Genomic DNA, 17,810 nt, shown 5'->3' with positions numbered 1-17,810 from the left:
TGGAGGTCGGGAAGGGAGGCTAGAGCGGGGCAAGCACCTGAGACGCAGGGAAGCGGGCCGCGCCGGGAGGCAGAGCGGCGGTCCTACAGCGAGCGGGAGGGACCACGGGAGTCTGGGGGCTCAGCCCGCGGTGACTTGGGATCCGGCTCGGGGCGGGCGAGTGGCCGGCCCCGCCCACCCTCCTCCCGGTAGCCCGGGGCCTCCCCTAGATCGCGCTTTCTCTCGCTGTACCTGAGGCAGGTGCGCCTCCTTCCCCCATGCAGGTCCGTACTTCATTCCTTCCGCGCAGGTCTGTTCGCTCCCTCCCCGCCGCGCTCGGCCATTGGATCCTCCGCCGTGGCCCCGCCCACCTCGGTCCCGCCCACCGCGGGCCCCGCCCCCGTCGGCATGTTGACGTCGCCTGGGGGCAGGGGCTGATGACGTGTTTTACGGCAGGTGTAGGAAGTGTCAGTGCCGGCGGCGGGGAAGGCGAAGTTCATTCCCAGCTCCCGCCCCTCGGGTCCTTTCCGAAGGGGGAACCGGTGACCAGAGGGGCGTCCAGGGCCGTAACTCGGGGAAGCGTCGCCTCCGCTCGCCTGTCCCCGCGCAATGGACTCAGTACCCGCCACTGTGCCTTCTGTCTCCGCCTCCCCGGGGGACTCGGAGCTGCTGGGACCCCTGTCGGTGCTCTACGCAGCCCTGATAGCCAAGCTCCTGGAGGTGACGGTCCCATTCCCGGGAGGGACGCTGGCCCGGGCAGGACGGTGGCCGTTCTAGTTGGAGTGGGTGCCCTAACGGACCGGGCGAGGGAGAAATGGGGTGTCAGGCCCGAGGCCGGCGGGACCCTGCAGTGCTGCTGAAGGAGGCAGCGGGAGCGTGTGTGCGGTGTCGCTGTTCATTTTCTGTTGAGCACTTAGCGGGCAGCAGGCGCTGTATTACCCCTGGCGGGCGATCGCCATCCTAACCGTGGTCACCGCGTCCCTGCGGGCCTCCTTTCCCAGTGGCCCTGGCTCCGTGGGGGGTGGGGCCAGTCTGACAGGTACAGTGAAGTTGCAGAAGGCGGTGGAAACGGTGAGAGGCAGGCAGGTGTTTCCTGCACAGCCTTCGAGGAAGTACTTACAATTGAGGCATTGCGTTTTATAGATGACAGTTACATTCAGAGGAGCCCAGACCAGTTACCAGCTGTCCGGCCCTCCTCAGCATTTGTTTTTAAGAGTGGAATAGAATCGAGGATGTACAATCTTAGGGGGAAAGCGCATTTTTTAATTTTTACCATTTTGGTTTTATTTGTTGCTGTAAAACTTGGTTACTTGGTACAGGATTTTAATTTTTTGTTTTATGTGGCTTTTTAAGTCATAAAAATCAGCTAGATCCAAAGAGATTCTAGCCCTGTGTTAGGCAATGTGATGTGGTATCGCAAACTGGAAATACATGCACAACTTAAAGACATTTAGATTCATAATGTTTAAAAACATTTCAAATCAAACAAGAAATGTGAGGCTGCCCCGGCTGGTGTAGCTGAGTGGTTGAGCATCAACCTCTGAACCAGGAGGTCAGGGTTCAATTCCCGGTCAGGGCACATGCAGATCAATGATGTTCCTCTCATCATGGATGTTTCTATCTCTCTATTCCTCTCCCTTCTACTCTCTCTAAAAAAAATCATTAAAATAACAAAAACAGATCCAAAGGCAGAGAAGCATCAATCAGACCATCAAACCTCAGAGGGAAGGTAGGGGAGGGTGGGAGTAAGGGGGAGAGATCAACCAAAAGACTTGTATGCATGCATATAAGCATAACCAATGGACACAGACAGCAGGGGGGTGAGGGCATGTACGGGAGTGGGGTGGGGGGTGAGGGGGGGATATGGACACATATGTAATACCTTAATAAAAAAATCAATAAAAAAATTTTTTTAAAAAAAGAGAAATGTGAGGCTGCCAGTATCCAATCTTTGTAGAAATAGTGGAAGCTATTGAAGATTTTTGAAGGGGTAGTTATCTGATAGAGATTGTTCTGGAATTTCTGTGGATAATTCTTTGTGGCTGCTCTGATGTAAAGTTTTTACTACTTCTAATATTTCTGTTTCAGCTCCTTTCTACACTGCCTGGTGATGTTCAGCCTGGGCCCGATTTTTATGGACTGCCATGGAAGCCTGTACTTATCACTGCCTTCTTGGGAATTCTTTCAGTTGCCATTTTCTTCTGGAGAACCATCCTTGCTGTGAGTAAATTAGATTAACTTATACCTTGCCTCATAGACACAAGGAATATTTTATAGTTGCTGGTCCTTTTGTTTCTTTTTCACTTCCTAGCAGTACATATAATCTACCCTTGTAAAGTAACCCAGTGTAGTCTTCATTGGTGATAGCTGTCTTTTTTTTAAAAATCTTTTTTTTTTATTGATTTCAGAGAGGAAGGGAGAAGGAGAGAGAAAGATAGAAACATCAATGATGTGAGAGAATCATGGATCAGCTGCCTCCTGCACACCCCCTACTGGGGATTAAGCCCGCAACCCAGGCATGTGCCCTTGACTGGAATCGAACCCGGGACCTTTCAGTTCGCAGGCCGACGCTCTACCCACTGAGCCAAACCGGCTAGGGCTTAGCTGTCTTTTTGTTCATGCGTTATCCTGCACCAGTCTCCTTTCCCTTTCAGGGTTATAACCACTATTCTCAGGGGGTTGGGAAAATCTGAATGATCTAGCTTATTTATTAGACTTCTAAATTCAGCCAACAGTCAACTTTAAATAGGATTCCCAAGGTGTTTTCTGGTGAGAGCAAGAGGCATTTCTTAGTACCAAGACGATGCCTTTAATTTTGTCTTTTTGAACAGTCATTGTTTCTAGACCTCATTCTGGCAATTTGGGGTTGTCAAGTTATTTTGGGGTAAAATGAAGCATTAGTATATTCAACGTGAAAATATTTTCCATTTTCATTTTTTAAAGTTAGGTACTTAGTTAATAAGATTGGTGCTCATTCCATAGATATATAAATGTGCCTTTTGTTGCAAAATGAGGTGTTTGCCTTATTGCTTTTATCTATCAAACTATTTATGAAGTATCACTACCAATTACATTTGAAATGCTTTTTAACCTTTTTCTAACCCTATGGCTCATTAGGCTGAATCAACTGTTATTAAATTTTCTTGTAGTTATGATTTGACTGTTGTATTAGAACTATATTATTTCTAATAATGATATCAAATTTAATTTTATTTCTCTTTTAGGTAAAGAGTCATGTGTACCAAGGTAAATATTTAAGCTGGTTTTGTTATCTGTACTGTTTCCTCATTATTGGTGTTTGATAGGAGTTTTACAAGCTAGAAATAGATACAGTGACATCTGATATATGACTGACTTATTAACTCCTGAAGGTTTCACTAATGCTGGGTTGTAGTTTGGGTGATAGAGCAGATGGTGATGCTGCCTCTGAGATAGGAGATGAGGTGGAACAAAGTGGAAGTAGGAAGAAGATGATTGGTTTAATTTGGGGCAGATTGACTTTAAATATTGACGGAATGCAAATTCATTACATGTGAACAGTGTTCCTGGGCTAATGGTATAATCAATACAGTATATGTAAATATTTAAGTAGATAATTTGAGGAATAAGAGATGCAAATCAATATGCTATACTTTCGTCTGTTCCTCTTTGCAAGTTATGTATAGTTGAAATGACCACAGTTTCTGGGAAGAAAGGGGTCCCCTGAAGGGAAGGATATAGAGCTAAAATATTTTACTATATTTCCTAGCTCTGAAGTAATTTTAATTGGAAACTCATTGAAGTAAAGGTTCTTATTATATTTTTCTTAAATTTTAATATTTTTATACCTTTATTTCTCTTAACTACTGATTGGTTTTTAAAGGCTGATAGTTATGCTAAGAAGTTCTTTTCCTTCATAGTGCAGGATAAGATGTCTTTGTTGCTAATAGGTTGGGTAATTCAGTTTTATTTACAAGTCATAATTCCATTATGGATTCGCGCCCCCCCCCCTTTTTAGTCACTGAACAGCAAATTTCTGACAAGTTGAAGATGCTCAAGAAAGAAAACGCAGACCTTGTACAAAAATTGTCAAATTATGAGCAGAAGGTATAATTCTTTTAGTTTTTTCCCCCATGATTTCAGCTTGATTTCCTCCTTCTGTCTTATAGTTATTATGCTATTTTTAAATCTTGTTTTTAATTCCATTATTCCCTACAAACCATTCAAATTTGAAGCAACCATCATGTGTATAAAGTACTACTCTCTTTTCTGAAGGGGTCACCTGATGGAGATAAGTGTGATAGCACTCTAATTCATATTTCTATATTCTGAATGCTTTATCTAAATAGATCAAGGAATCAAAGAAGCATGTTCAAGAAACCAAGAAACAAAATATGATTCTCTCTGATGAAGCAACTAAATTTAAGGTAAAAACCCCTGATCGTTTTGAGATTACATTCTAAAAAACAAAAGAAAAATAACAAGTAATTATTATTAATCTTAATACCATTTTCTATAGGATAGAATCAAGGAACTTGAAGAAACTAAGGAAAATCTGAACGACACAGCAAAAAATCTGCGTCTTCTGTTAGAATCTGAGAGAGAACAGAATGCCAAGAATGAGGACTTGGTAAGAGTTTTGGTCTAGGTGTCACCAGCACTTGGATTTCGAACTGTGTATTTTTCAAGCTATCTTGTAGATTGGGTGAGCTGAACTCTGCATTTTCCCATGTTGTAGCTAGAGTAAGAGTGGAAGCCAGGGGAGTTAAACCTGTATCTGTCCATTTTTTAAGGAACTTTAAATGCTCATCCCACAAGCTCTTACTCTTACGGTCCTAGGAAGTATTTTTGTCCTCAGCCTGGGCTTGGCTCAACCCCCAAAGCATGTTGAGCAACTAAGAAACCAGCCCAGTCGAACAGTGCTAGCACTTTGTTTGCGTGGGTCTTTTTAAAAATAGACTTCTAATATTAGGACACTTTTAGAGTTCAAGTTCAGCATAGTGGAGCGAGGGTTCCCATGTATCACACACCCAGTTAAACTTGATCACCTGGCTGAGGCCGCTCCACGGTAAAGTCACCCCTTTTCCACCCTGGCCTGCTGCATTCTGGAAGTCACGGCCCACAGCTAAAGGGGGAAGAGGGCCCCCCCCTTCCCGCCTCCTGGGGAGGCAGCGTTCTTCATAATTTATTTGGAAGTCTTCGTAGGTGAGGTTTGTCTATTCTCTGGTCCAGCCATTTTTAGTTCAGGCCAGAGAATTTTTAAAGTGACCTCGGCATCTTTTTCTCTATTGCTAGGAAAAACCATTGATTTGGACTGGTTTACTTGGAAGTGTTTTCATTTTCTTTGCTTTCGCCTTTTTGTCTGGTCCTCTACCACATCATCTCATAGCCAGGAAGGTGGTGGGTGGCATGAAACACAAATGCCTCCAATTATTTTCTTGTTTCCTCATCTCTTTACATTCTTGACTTTTCTTGGAGGCTAAGGCTGGGTCACCGGCTTTTACCTGTTATACATACCTGTTAGCTTATGGCCCAGTGTTCCTACGGAAATCCTAATGCATTTTTTGTGTTCTTTTCCACACGGCAGATATTGGAAAACAAGGTATCTTTAGAGAAGTTAAAGGATGTTATTGCAATGAATGCCTCAGAACTTTCAGAGGTAAAGCTTTCTACAATTCCTGCAAGATATTAATACAACGTCTTAGTTTTATTGAGGAGCAAACACTTATTTGTGCTAGAATACGCAAAAAACTGAAACTACCTAACATCTCATTGGGAAAGTGAAACTTTGTGGGGGTTTTTTTGGTTTGTTTTTCTTTGGAATCAATTCATTAATGGGAGTGTTCTGCATTAGGTTCAAATTGCCCTTAACGAAGCTAAACTTAGTGAAGAGAAGGTGAAGTCTGAATGCCATCGGGTTCAAGAAGAAAATGCTAAGCTTAAGAAGAAGAGAGACCAGGTAAAGAAAAGTTAGCGCCATAGATTTTGTAAACTGGAGAACTGAATATCATTGCCTCTTGAATATCTTTTCTCAGATCTGTTTTTAAGGAAATGAAATATGTATGCAGGATTCTATTCTGAGATATGCAAACTTTAAACTGTGCTCCCCAAATTGAGTACATGTGTTCGTTCTCCATCTGTTCTGGATTTTCTGTTCCTCTGTACCGTTTCTTAGAGCTAGCAGAGTGTTTAGTCTTTGTCTTCAAACACCAACCAGTTATTAACCTGAATGGCCTCAAGGGGGCGGTGGATTTGCTTCTTAAAACTACAGAATTAGTCTAAGCAGTGCCCGCTTCACTGACCAGGGGAAGATGAGGTGGTCTGGGTCTGGGAGACTGAGATTGTACCCTTCCATTCCCACGGGGTGTTAGTTACTTGAATTGGCTGCCATTTTCTGAAGGCTACAGTAAACTGGATCAGCTTCTGAGGACTGGGGCCACTCTCCCTTCGCCCTTAACCGAGGCCTTAGCCCGTGGTGACGGGCAGAGCGGAGCCTGGCTCCGTACTAACCTGTCTCATTCGCGTGGTCCTGATGTCTCCAGTGCAAAGCCCTAACTTTCGGAAATTCGTGTGCTTTAACTTTTCAGTTGCAGCAGGAAATCAAAGACTTGAATAAATCCCACGCTGAGCTCAGTGAGCAAATCAAATCATTTGAGAAGTCTCAGAAAGATTTGGAAGTAACTCTTACTCAAAAAGATGATAATATCAATGTAAGTTCATTCTCTTGAGCACATGTTTAGTTCTCATGAATCCCCATGCAACCAAGAGTTTCTTTCTAATACCCTTCTGCTGCTTTCCCAGGCTTTGACGAATTGCATCACACAGTTGAATCGGTTAGACTGTGAATCTGAATCGGAGCATCAAAACAAAACAGGAAATGAATCAGATGAATTGGCAAACGGGGAAGTGGGAGGTAAGATGGGTTTCGGGGAGGCTGGTTCCTGTCGTTAATTAAGTACACCGATGCTCCTTTAGGGTTGTGGGCACACGTCGCTGGATCTGGGTGTGCGTCTGTGTGTGTTGGGCAGAGGTGGGTGGCTGGGCTGTGGTGTGACCGTGGGCGTGCAGTGGACACTGGGTTTGCTTTTCCATCCCACTCGAACTAGACGTGTGTGCTGGTGCTGGGCACTGAACACTGGTCAGGAGGAGACACTTGTTTGCCACCTTCACGGAGATGATAAAACTGGAATTTAATGCCCATCATCTCTGTAGCTCTGCGGTTTGAAGGCCCCACAACCGACTTTCAGAATGAGGTGGCGGGAGCCATGGACTCACGAGGGTCAGGAGAGCAAGGCTGAAGAGTATCTGTGTTTCCTGATGAGATGATTCTAGACTGTTTCCCAAGTTGGATATTGCTCGCATAGCGGGTGTTTTCAACTCCACCCGGTAGCAGACTCAAGGGGAGGACAGAGGAATGAGTCTTTCTAAAGAAGATACTTGACCAGGTGGAGGTAGATGTGAGAGGGAAGAGACAGCTTTACCTCACATAGACCTCCTTGCTCACGAATGGCATGGGTAACATTTTTATTGCACGAACTCTCATACAAGTCAAGTAGCCTAATCAGTTCTCTTGGTTAATTTGTTTTGACTTCGAGCATTTAAACATGGTCATTTTTCCTTTGGGGGAAATCGAGAAAATAGAGTTAAAAAGCATGGGAGGAAGAAGTAATGAAACCCTTCTGTTTTCTAGGTGACCGAAGTGAGAAGATGAGAAATCAGATTAAGCAGATGATGGACGTTTCTCGGGTACCGTCCTTTGTGTAGAACAGAGTGGCGTAAGTGCCTGTGAGTCCTTACTGTGCCTCCTTTTAAGAACACCTCTCTCTGCTGCACTTTCTAGACACAGACGGAAATGTCAGTAGTTGAAGAGGATCTAAAACTCCTACAGTGTAAGCTGAGAGCCTCGATGTCCACAAAATGTAACCTGGAAGGTAGGTTGCCAAATACTGGGAAGACAAAGAATTGCTTTGGATGCCCGGGTGGCGTGGCTCCGTGGTTGAGCATTGACCTATGAACCAGGAGGTCACGGTTTGATTCCTGGTCAGGGCACATGCAGACTAGATCCCTAGTAGGGGGCATGCTGGAGGCAGCCAATCAGTGATTCTCTTTCATCATTGATATTTCTATCTCTCCCTCTCCCTTCCTCTCTGCAATCAATAAAAAAAATAATTTAAAAAATTATCATTGCGCCAAAACCGGTTTGGCTCAATGGATAGAGCGTCAGCCTGCGGACTGAAAGGTCCCAGGTTCGATTCCGGTCAAGGGCATGTACCTTGGTTGCGGGCACGTCCCCAGTAGGGGGTGTGCAGGAGGCAGCTGATCAATGTTTCTCTCTCATCGATGTTTCTAACTCTCTATCCCTCTCCCTTCCTCTCTGTAAAAAATCAATAAAATATGTAAAAAAAAAAATTATTATTGCATTGGAAAGAGAAAGAATGGCAACCCTCCAGTTGCCGAGTCCCTGTGCGCACACAGCTCAGATGTGTTCTCCTCTGCAGACCAAGTAAAGCAGTTAGAGGACGAGCGCAGCTCCCTGCAGGCCGCCAAGGCGGGGCTGGAGGAGGAGAACAAGACCCTGAAGCAGAAGGTGGAGATCCTGAACGAGCTCTACCAGCAGAAGGAGATGACGCTGCAGAAGTACGGTTCTCCTGGGTCGTTGGCAACAAGATGGTCGCTAAACTAAAGGCGTGACTATCAGATCACTTTGTCTCCTTTTTAAAGATTATCAAGGTTTTCCATCCATAATTAAGTTAGGGTTGCCTTTTTGCCTTTCCACCCCGTTTTCCATAACTTGCATTTTTCTTTCCATTCTAACCAGTTGTCATCAGAAATTGTTCCCGCGCATTTACTGGAGGGGGTGGTGGTGATACTAACAGTTACTGCTGCGGAAGTGCTTTTTTTTTTTTTATGATCCTTACTCTTTCTGTAGTCTTGAAAAATCCTGAATGATTTATATACATTATTTTTAGTAAAATAAATACTTCAAAAGGAATATTTAGCTATTGAAGGTATACATATAAGTCAGATACACTAAACATTACATAATGTAACCATGCCAAGGATGTTGGCCTGTCTTTTAGATTTTGATCACCAAGTCTTGCAGAATGCCCCATCAGTTTTGACTGAGTGGCACATAATAATAGTATTTGTCCATACTTTAATCTTAGCATCTTACTGGGTAACCGGTCTACTATAGCCATTCATAAAATACTTGCTGAAGTATTGAATGGGCAGTTAAGAATACATAAACCTTTTTCTCTTTGGTGTTAACCCTTTTTACTATAGCTCTTCTCCCATTTTGCTTCTGATTCATAGAAAATTGTTTCCAGTTAAGTGTCTTTTGAATCAGAACTATGTGCAAAGAGCACCAAGGGTAACAAGAAAATAGTATTTTTAAACCGTTAAATGTTACAACCATTGTCATTTATGTCACAGTAGATTGACATCTTGAGCTGGCAGGTTATTGGGTTAAAACCAGACTCCAGTAGATAGTACGCCGATTACAGGGCAGCCAGAGTCTCCTTCTAGTCAATAGACATGGCCAGTCCTTAGCTTTTCTCTCTCCTCATCACAATCCCACTGGAGCAGGTGGGGAGTGGGACTGGGCCCTAAAGTGTGGAAGTGTCTGTGGCTAATTGCACAGCCAGGAGACGTGTTTTGAAGGCTCTTTCTTCGGCAGACTGTCTTCTCATGGTGCCAGTCTTGAGCGGAGAAACAGCCCTTCCGTGACAGGAAAAGAGAAGTAGTTACAGGTCTTCCCTGTAGGAATCAGGACTATCCCCTGCTTCACCCTGATCAGCTTGACTGTGTCTGGCAGATTGGCCCTGGCTTTCCACACGAGTCAAATGAGCTTCCATTGTCTCGAGTCCCAGAACGTTGCCCATGGGGCACCTGGCGTTTTCTCATTTCATCGTTTTATTTGTTAATAAGTAGAGAAGTACGAAGAGAAGTTGGGAAGTGCAGGTGATTTGCCAAAGGCCAGAGCTTGGTTTGCATCCCTAAATGGCAGGTGTGAAACCCTCTTGTGAATTTGTTGGCACGTCTGGTGCATCAGAGAGGATGGGAAGTGGAGGCATTGAGGGTTTGAGTGGAGGCATTGAGACAGGCGCTGGGGGAAAAGAGACACACTTTCACTTGCCAACTGCCTCTTCCGTAGGAAGCTGAGCCAAGAAGAGTTTGAGCGGCGAGAAAGGGAACAGCGGCTGTCAGCGGCCGACGAAAAGGCGGTTTCGGCGGCAGAGGAGATAAAAACCTACAAGTGAGTTCAGGCTTTTTACCAAAACCACTTGTTCCGTTTGTACAACAAAATGGCACGTAAATAATGATGAAAGGACATGAATACATTTAATTCGCACAAGCAAAAAAGAAATTTTCACTTAGCAAAGGGAAAAAATGTTTAACAAAAACTTCCCGCCACCCAACACTGGTGAATGTAAGGGAACTTGGTTCATGCCAGCAGATCTGGTGGCTTAATAGCTGTTTTAGGAAGGCAGTTTGCTGTCTGGTGTATCAGACCTCTAAAATGACCGTGACATTGATGGGCCCAGTGCTCAGCTCTGGGACATTGTCTGTGGATATCATTAAAGGAAGAAGCTGTGTGGAGGGAGAGATTGCTAGCAGGCTTGTTTGAGAACATATTAGAGAACAGTTAAAGAAATTATAATGTATCAACTTGGAATCTCTGGCTGTTACAATAAATAAGGAAATTAGATAGTATTAGTTTTGATTATATTGTACTCTTTTTTAATATATTTTTATTGATTTCAGAGAGGAAGGGAGAGGGAGAAAGAGATAGAAACATCAGTGATGAGAGAGAATCATTGATTGGCTGCCTCCTGCACGCCCCCTACTGGTGATCAAGCCCACAACCCGGGCATGTGCCCTTGGCCGGAATCGAACCTGGGACACTCCAGTCCACAGGCGGATGCTCTATCCATTGAGCCAAACCAGCTCGGGCTGTGCTCTTCATTATAACCATGTAAAATACATTTCTGTGTTAGGGTGAAATCTGTAAGGGTGCAGTTACAGTAAAGGGAACAAGGTAGGATGATGTACCATCTAATTCAGTTGTGCTGGGCGGATAAAAGCAAGTGTAACTCTCAGGTGGAGAATCGAAGAACTGGAGGATGAACTGCAGAAGACAGAGCGCTCCTTTAAAGACCAGGTGGGTATACCGCCCGGCAGCTGCAGGGTTCTTTGGGCTCTCTGACAGGCTGGTGTAATGAATCCATAAACACATATTTCTGGTGTGTTATCTTTTTCAGATTTCTGCTAATGAGAAGAAGGCGCACGAGAACTGGGTGAGATATCTTTCCCTTCCCTCCATGTGGCGCACAGTCGACCACAGCTGAACTTGGGTACGTTTTCCTCCAACAGCTCAAAGCTCGCGCGGCAGAAAGAGCTATGGCTGAAGAGAAGAGGGAGGCGGCCAACTTGAGACACAAGTACGTGGCTTCGATCCCTGTCTTGTCAGCGCACTGGGAGGTGTTCAAGGCCGTGCTGTGTGGTGTTTAATAGGAATTGGTTTCCGATTGCATGTTTCAGTCCATTCTTCCTCCATATCCCAGGTTATTAGAATTGACCCAGAAGATGGCGATGCTGCAAGAACCTGTGATTGTGAAGCCAATGCCTGGGAGGCCCAGCGCACAGAACCCTCCACGAAGGGGTAGGGAGCGCTTTTAGAGGGCAGCAATCTGTATTTCGGTGCAGACTGAATACAGGTTACTTCTTATTTCTGTGTGTGATATAATGACGCCCTAGAAACAATCCTAAGAACTTAACACACTGCGGACCAGAAAGTAGTTGTATTGCTGGCTTTACCCAGTGGCCGGATAAGTTTCTATTGAACGAGTACAAGAAACATTTTACATAAATGTTAAAGGCACACTTTAAATTTAAATACCCATTGCATTTTGAAGTTATTTATTACATGTTCTTACAAGCCAATATCTTTTCAAAGAATTCTCATGATTGGCCACAAGCCGTAGAACAGAAAACACGCGAATTCTCGTGATCCGTCCGCAATGTGTTAAAGAACAGAGAGGCCTGAAGTGGTAACGGTGGACTGTCACCTGCAGGCCCCCTGAGCCAGAATGGCTCTTTCGGCCCCTCGCCCGTGAGTGGCGGAGAATGCTCCCCGCCCCCGAGAGACCCGCCCACGAGACCTCTCTCTGCCACGCTCAGTCGAAGAGATGTGCCCAGAAGTGAATTTGGTGAGTATCCATGTTACCTGTAAACTGTTCCAAGAGCACTTTCCCCTTTATTTGAGAATTCTAATGCAGACTTTTTAGAATTTGTGCCTAACATAGAGAATTTCTTAATTTTTCTTATTTCGAATAGTCTACTGCAAGATCTGCTTTAGAACAGAAACCATCTATTTATCACTAATATTATTTACTTTACATATAAATAAATACGTAAAGTATGTTTATACTTAAAATCATAAATAATAAATATTGTTTTTGCTTTTATTTTTATGTTTTACTGTGATGTGTAAGCCTTTATCTGTAAAATAAATTTCTATGGCGTTCCCTTCTGAAGTATTATAAAAGTAGCCTTAAGACTTTATAATTTCTGCCGCGATCATTCCTCACTATAGTATGAAATGCTAGGTCTGATTCTTTCATAAATGTGTCTACGAGACTCGGTAAGATATGGAAGGCATTACATGCAAACCGGAAAAGTGAGCCTGCACACCAGTCCGTTCATCACGGGTTTTGTTGCCATTCTTTCTAAGGCAGCTCTTACTTTCATTCTCCAAGTCTGGGCATAAACTGTGGTTTCCCCCCATAGGTATCGGGGGCCGTTTCTAATGATCCTCTTTAGGCAGAGTTGAGCCCTGCCCTGCCCGTAATTGGTGTATTCCTTCTGAAATCCACGCAAGGGCTTTGTTCTTTCTTTCTCAAGGTCCAGTGGACGGGCCTCCACCTCCTCTCCAGTGCTCTGAGGCACCTGGGAGCCCCTCTGCCTCTGGTAGGGACCTGGTGTGTTCCAAGTCTAAAATCATGCAGGCAGCCGGCCAGTGTGGCTCAGTGGTTGAGCCTCAGCCTATGAACCAGGAGGTCACAGTTCGATTCCTGGGCTGGGCACGTGCCCGGGTCGCAGGCTCGATCTCCAATAGGGGGTGTGTAGGAGGCAGCCGGTCAATGATTCTCTCTCATCATTGATGTTTCTATTTCTCTCTCCCCCTCCCCCTTCCTCTCTGAAATCAATAAAAATGTATTACGAAAACAACAACAAAATCATGGAGGCAGTGGGTAGAGGGATTTTTATTCTTCCTCAGAGTATGTCACTCAGTACGTCTAACTCATCCTCTGGCTTCGACAGACCCCGGGGCAGCTCCCATGATGAACAGCAGCCCAAGAAGCGCTTCCCCATCCAAGGTGGGTGAGGGCAAGGTACGTATTCCAGGGAGCACTGCGCTGGGTCTGCAGCCCTCTGCCTCGTCCGCCACTCTCTGTGGGTGCGGTTATATCTGCACTGTCTCGTTTATCTCTTAAAAAGCAAACGGTTCCCCAGGAGTTTGAAGGCCCTTCCGTTCCCAGCACTACACCTTTGGCTGAGCATCCAGGAGCAGTGAGTACTCAGAGGCTGAGGACTGCCCTGGGCTTGACACACCTGGTGCGTTTCCGGAAAGGACACGCAGGCCCTCGCACTAATCTGCCTGCGTGACCTCGCATGGCAGTGTGAGCTTCCTCTGGCCTTGGACTTGCGAGTGGTTCTCCGTTGCTGAAATCTGACTGGCTGACTGGTTTCTGTGTTGGTTCGGTGATCGAGCCGTTTGGAGTGCTATAATCAACTAAAACATGTGCAGAGGCATCACTCCACCTGTACATCGTGTGCTTCCGTGTTGAGCGCTCCCAGGCAAAGTAAATCCACTGTGTGGTGCATAACTCACCGTCACTACACACGCTGGGAAGTCTGCTATCTAAGACCACCTCCAGTTGTACAGTAGGCAAACGCTATTCTGAATAACCTGAAGTCACAGCTTGGTAACAGAAGGCTGTTTGCCGGGGGTGAGACACTGACTAGTGAAAACCTGTCATTACCGTTGTGCCAGTTCTGGCAAGAGCCTTAAATGAGGGTGCCACGAGAGCGTTCTCTTGTCCCTCGTGTAGCGGCTCTAGCTGGGAGCCCTCTGGTCATACCTCACAGGGCTTCTCCAGGTTGAAATAGAAATACATGCAGTTTAATTATTTAGAAGTTCCAGCCCAGTTTCCCGTGAGGAGAGATTCCAGCTGTGGGCAAACTATGGCCCGCGGGCCGGATCCGGCTGTTCTATCCGGTTCTCTTGCTCTCCCCTCCGCTCCTTTACTTTGAATTTATATTAGTTCACACAAACACTCTATCCATGCTTTTGTTCCGGCCCTCCGGTCCAGTTTAAGAACCCATTGTGGCCCTGGAGTCAAAAAGTTTGCCCACCCCTGGATTAGTCCTTACCTCACAATACGCAGTATCACTGGGAATGAAGGTGAAGGTTAGCACCATGCCTGACTTACACAGGGAACATGGTTTCTGTTGTAAAACGCTTCCCCGTTCGGTGCAGGACTCCGGGAACACACCTCTCCGACAGGCCTTTTCTCCGGGGGCAGCTGGAGTAAGCCCCCAGGCCCCTTTGAAGTAGAAGGCTTCAAAGAGAACAGCCGCCTTGTTAGAGGGCGGCGGCGGGAAACGCAGCCCTGACCCTGACTCCTGCCTTAGCCTTACGTGCTGGGTGACCTTCAGCAAAGTGTCTGCGCCTCTCTGTGCTCTTTGGTATTTAAAACCAGACGATCGTACTTAGAGACTTAGAGATCTGAGAATTAGAGGAGAGGAAATTGAAGGTACTCTGAATAGTAGCTAAGATGACACGTGTTGAGAACGGATTTTTGTTCCCTTTCTTCTCTCCATTCTTAGTATGGAAATATGAGCGGTTGTGGTGAGGGGAGGGATGCTGGAGGGAGGGATGCCCTGGAAATAGATCACCGTGGGTAGCATGGTGTGATTTCCCCCCCTTCCACTTGCACATACCAGTAGTAGCATGATCACAGCAAAACTCTTCACGGCTGTGCTGTCCTGCCTGCCCAAGCTGCCAGTGGGGACCGATGGGAGGAGGGTAGTCTTTTGCACTGGTTCTGCCCATTGGCAGGTGCCTGACATCTGCTTCTTTGGGGTTCAGCTTGTGTTGGTGCTGGTGCTTCTGTCTGTCATTCCAAGGTATTTCAGTGTAACCGTTTCTGCTCTGCAGGTGAACATGGCTGCGGAAGGGCCCCCTCCTTTCCCAGGCGTGCCCCTCATGAGCTCCTCCATGGCAGGCCCTCTGCCACCACCCATTCGATACGGACCCCCTCCTCAACTCTGCAGGCCTTTCGGGCCTCGGCCATTTCCTCCACCATTTGGTATGATTGTTGACTTGCCAAACGCCTTTCCGTGTGCTCCTTGCTAAGATTTTAACAGTTGCTATCGCAGGCTCTGCAGTGAAAGGGTAAAGCTGGCGGAGTCCCTTTGAACTTGTCCTAAAGTTTCTTAGGACACATGGGCCGGCGGGGAGGGGGCTGCACAACCTCGCTCTGCTGGGGCGGGCAGAATGGTATCTCTTGTAGACAGCAGACAGGGGCTGCTTATAGAAAGCCAGAAATACTACTGCGGCAGATGTTCATGGAACATCAGGGGCTGCGTGCCAGGCTCTGATGGATAGAACTCACTACTCTCTGAACTCGGAGAGCTCCGAGCGTCCTATAGGGCACAGCTACATACGCTCCGTGTGAATGGGTCGGAGTATAAAGGGAAGCTAAACCCTCACTGCCCACCTTGGGAACAAACGGGCAGGAAGTTTTACGGAGCAGGTGGAGTGGAACAGCTACCTAATGGGGGTTGTGAGTTTAGTTAGGTGGAGCTGGAAGGCCTTCCCAGAGGGGCAAGCACCTTGATTTTGATGGCTAGTTAGGTCCGTGCTGAGCACCGCATGAATTTTTAATGGATGCAGTAGTAGACAGGATGTCCTTCATCAAAATTCCTTTGTCTTGTGACGCCCTGTTTTTCATCATCTGTCAAATACAAGCCAAGCTCTTGTGAGATAAAGATGGCGGACGTGTGACGTAGAAAAGCCACAAGCTAGGTAGAGCGGTGCTGAAATCCTGCCTGTGCTGCTGCAGGGCTGGCTGGCCAGAGGCCTGTCACTTAACCCTGCTGAGCCTCAGGGTGTATAAAGCGGGGCTTCCACCCCGACTTCTAGGGTTGGGAGAAATTAAAGATCAACATTCCTGGAATCATCTACATGTAGGTATGTTCATACGTGACGCCATTTTTTTTTTCCTAGGTCCTGGTTTCCGGCCACCTCTAGGCTTCAGGGAGTACGCACCAGGCGTTCCACCGGGAAAACGGGATGTGCCTTTCGACCCTCGAGGATTTGTGCCGGGACACCCTCATTTTAGACCTGGAGGCTCTCCTGGACCTCGGGAGTACTTCGTTCCTGGTCCCCGACTACCGCCCCCGAGCCATGGTCCCCCGGAGTACCCTTCACCTGCTGCAAGAGACTCACTGCCTCCTGGCTCCAGAGAGGAGCCCCCACCTGCCTCTCAGAGCGGCAGCCAGGGCTCCTCCCAGACCTTGAAACAGAGCCCCTAACTCCGACATGTCGCCGGAGAGGAAGTGGACTGTGCACTATCCATTACAGTCTGAAATCCAAAAGTTTAAATAAAGTTAGTTTTTAGGCCTAAGCTGCCCCGGCAGTGTGCATTTTTGAGCCAAACAATGAAAAAATACCATTTCTCCCCTTAAATAAAAATCACCTCGTAAGCTAGAGCCTCCTCCCAACTTTGAAATGTGCAATAAAGAATACCTGTGTTTTAGTTCATGTAGCATATGTAACTGTTCAATGATTTAGAACGTCATGAAAAATATGAACATTTCCTGTGGAAATGCTATAAGAACATGTATTTCCATTTATTACCCTGTTTTTAGTGGACACCAGTTGAACGCAGAGCAACGGTGTTTATAAGCTTGAATTTTTAAAGTATCGTCGCAAGGACTGTTACGCTAAAAATGTTTACTAAGAAATCACTGAACTTTATCTCCCCTCTTGCTGAAGTTCTTTGTAGTGGAAGTTCATTAAAATTTGGTTATTAATGTTTCCCAAGAGTCTGTTGATTTATTGGACTGTTTTCCCATGAGACTTGTGCCATTCGGGAAAGGTGAAAGCTGGGGGTCCCAGCACCGCTGCAGGTGGCTGGCAGCAAGATCCCTATTGCTCCCCGCTCAGCAGGCTCGGCCTCGGTCACCCGGACACAGGACGGAGGGCTTCCTTCCCTTCAGAGCAGTCATGGCCCTCGGACAGCTCTCGGCTCTCTGTGACTGCCTGCCTGGGTCATGCCCGAAGACGAGTGTACAGGAGTAGCAACGAGTGTCTGACCTGATGTTCTGCTGCTTTTGTCATTTGTGCATTAAGGGTGCACAACAAGCCCACCGGTTTGGCTCAGTGGTTGAGCATTGACCTGTGACCCAGGAAGTCAAGGTTCAATTCCTGGTCAGGGCACATGTCCAGGTTGAAGGCTCAATCTCCAGTGGGAGGTGTGCAGGAGGCAGCTGATCGATGATTCTCTCATCATTGATGTTTCTATCTCTCTCTCCCTTCTTCTCTGAAATAAATAAAAATAGATTATTTTTTAAAAGGGTGCACAACAGAAAAAAGAAAGCAATGTCTTGTGACCATAAGAGGAAATGTCCTTTATTAAAAAAAGTAAAGTCTATTATGTCTCCCATACCTTGCCTATGATTTTCAATGAATATGGCAAAAACCATCAGAAGAGTAGAATACTATGAGAAAGAATGATTTAAGATTTTAAGGCTTGTAACATGCCCTAGGTCAGCAACCA

At 46.1% G+C, this 17,810-nt stretch overlaps 1 protein-coding gene across 13 annotated transcripts in view; it reads left to right on the top strand.

Moving 5' to 3' along the window:
• Positions 1–17,068, top strand: part of MIA3 (MIA SH3 domain ER export factor 3) — a 34,392-nt gene extending 17,324 nt beyond the window's left edge. The window contains exons 1-24 of one of the 13 annotated variants that reach the window (XM_080651372.1): positions 405–699; positions 2,068–2,199; positions 3,204–3,225; positions 3,977–4,065; positions 4,308–4,385; positions 4,478–4,588; positions 5,546–5,617; positions 5,813–5,917; positions 6,546–6,668; positions 6,760–6,871; positions 7,649–7,704; positions 7,799–7,889; positions 8,457–8,595; positions 10,115–10,216; positions 11,062–11,122; positions 11,223–11,258; positions 11,335–11,402; positions 11,526–11,623; positions 12,036–12,170; positions 12,865–12,930; positions 13,285–13,355; positions 13,462–13,533; positions 15,185–15,335; positions 16,256–17,068. In XM_080651372.1, coding sequence (XP_080507498.1) covers positions 589–699; positions 2,068–2,199; positions 3,204–3,225; positions 3,977–4,065; positions 4,308–4,385; positions 4,478–4,588; positions 5,546–5,617; positions 5,813–5,917; positions 6,546–6,668; positions 6,760–6,871; positions 7,649–7,704; positions 7,799–7,889; positions 8,457–8,595; positions 10,115–10,216; positions 11,062–11,122; positions 11,223–11,258; positions 11,335–11,402; positions 11,526–11,623; positions 12,036–12,170; positions 12,865–12,930; positions 13,285–13,355; positions 13,462–13,533; positions 15,185–15,335; positions 16,256–16,563 — 2,409 coding nt within the window. In that variant the 5' untranslated portion in view covers positions 405–588 and the 3' untranslated portion in view covers positions 16,564–17,068. Of the gene's footprint in view, positions 1–404; positions 700–2,067; positions 2,200–3,203; positions 3,226–3,976; positions 4,066–4,307; positions 4,386–4,477; positions 4,589–5,545; positions 5,618–5,812; positions 5,918–6,545; positions 6,669–6,759; positions 6,872–7,648; positions 7,705–7,798; positions 7,890–8,456; positions 8,596–10,114; positions 10,217–11,061; positions 11,123–11,222; positions 11,259–11,334; positions 11,403–11,525; positions 11,624–12,035; positions 12,171–12,864; positions 12,931–13,284; positions 13,356–13,461; positions 13,579–15,184; positions 15,336–16,255 lie in introns of those variants that run through there. The other 12 variants (XM_080651371.1, XM_080651366.1, XM_080651361.1 and 9 more) reach the window with 12 other exon arrangements.
• Positions 17,069–17,810: the final 742 nt, after the last annotated feature.

Source organism: Plecotus auritus (genome assembly GCF_963455305.1).
Source record: "Plecotus auritus genome assembly, chromosome: 14".
Classification (NCBI taxonomy): Eukaryota; Metazoa; Chordata; class Mammalia; order Chiroptera; family Vespertilionidae; genus Plecotus; species Plecotus auritus.
Note: the sequence above shows the minus strand (reverse complement) of the source record. Positions and strands in the feature narration are given on the sequence as shown.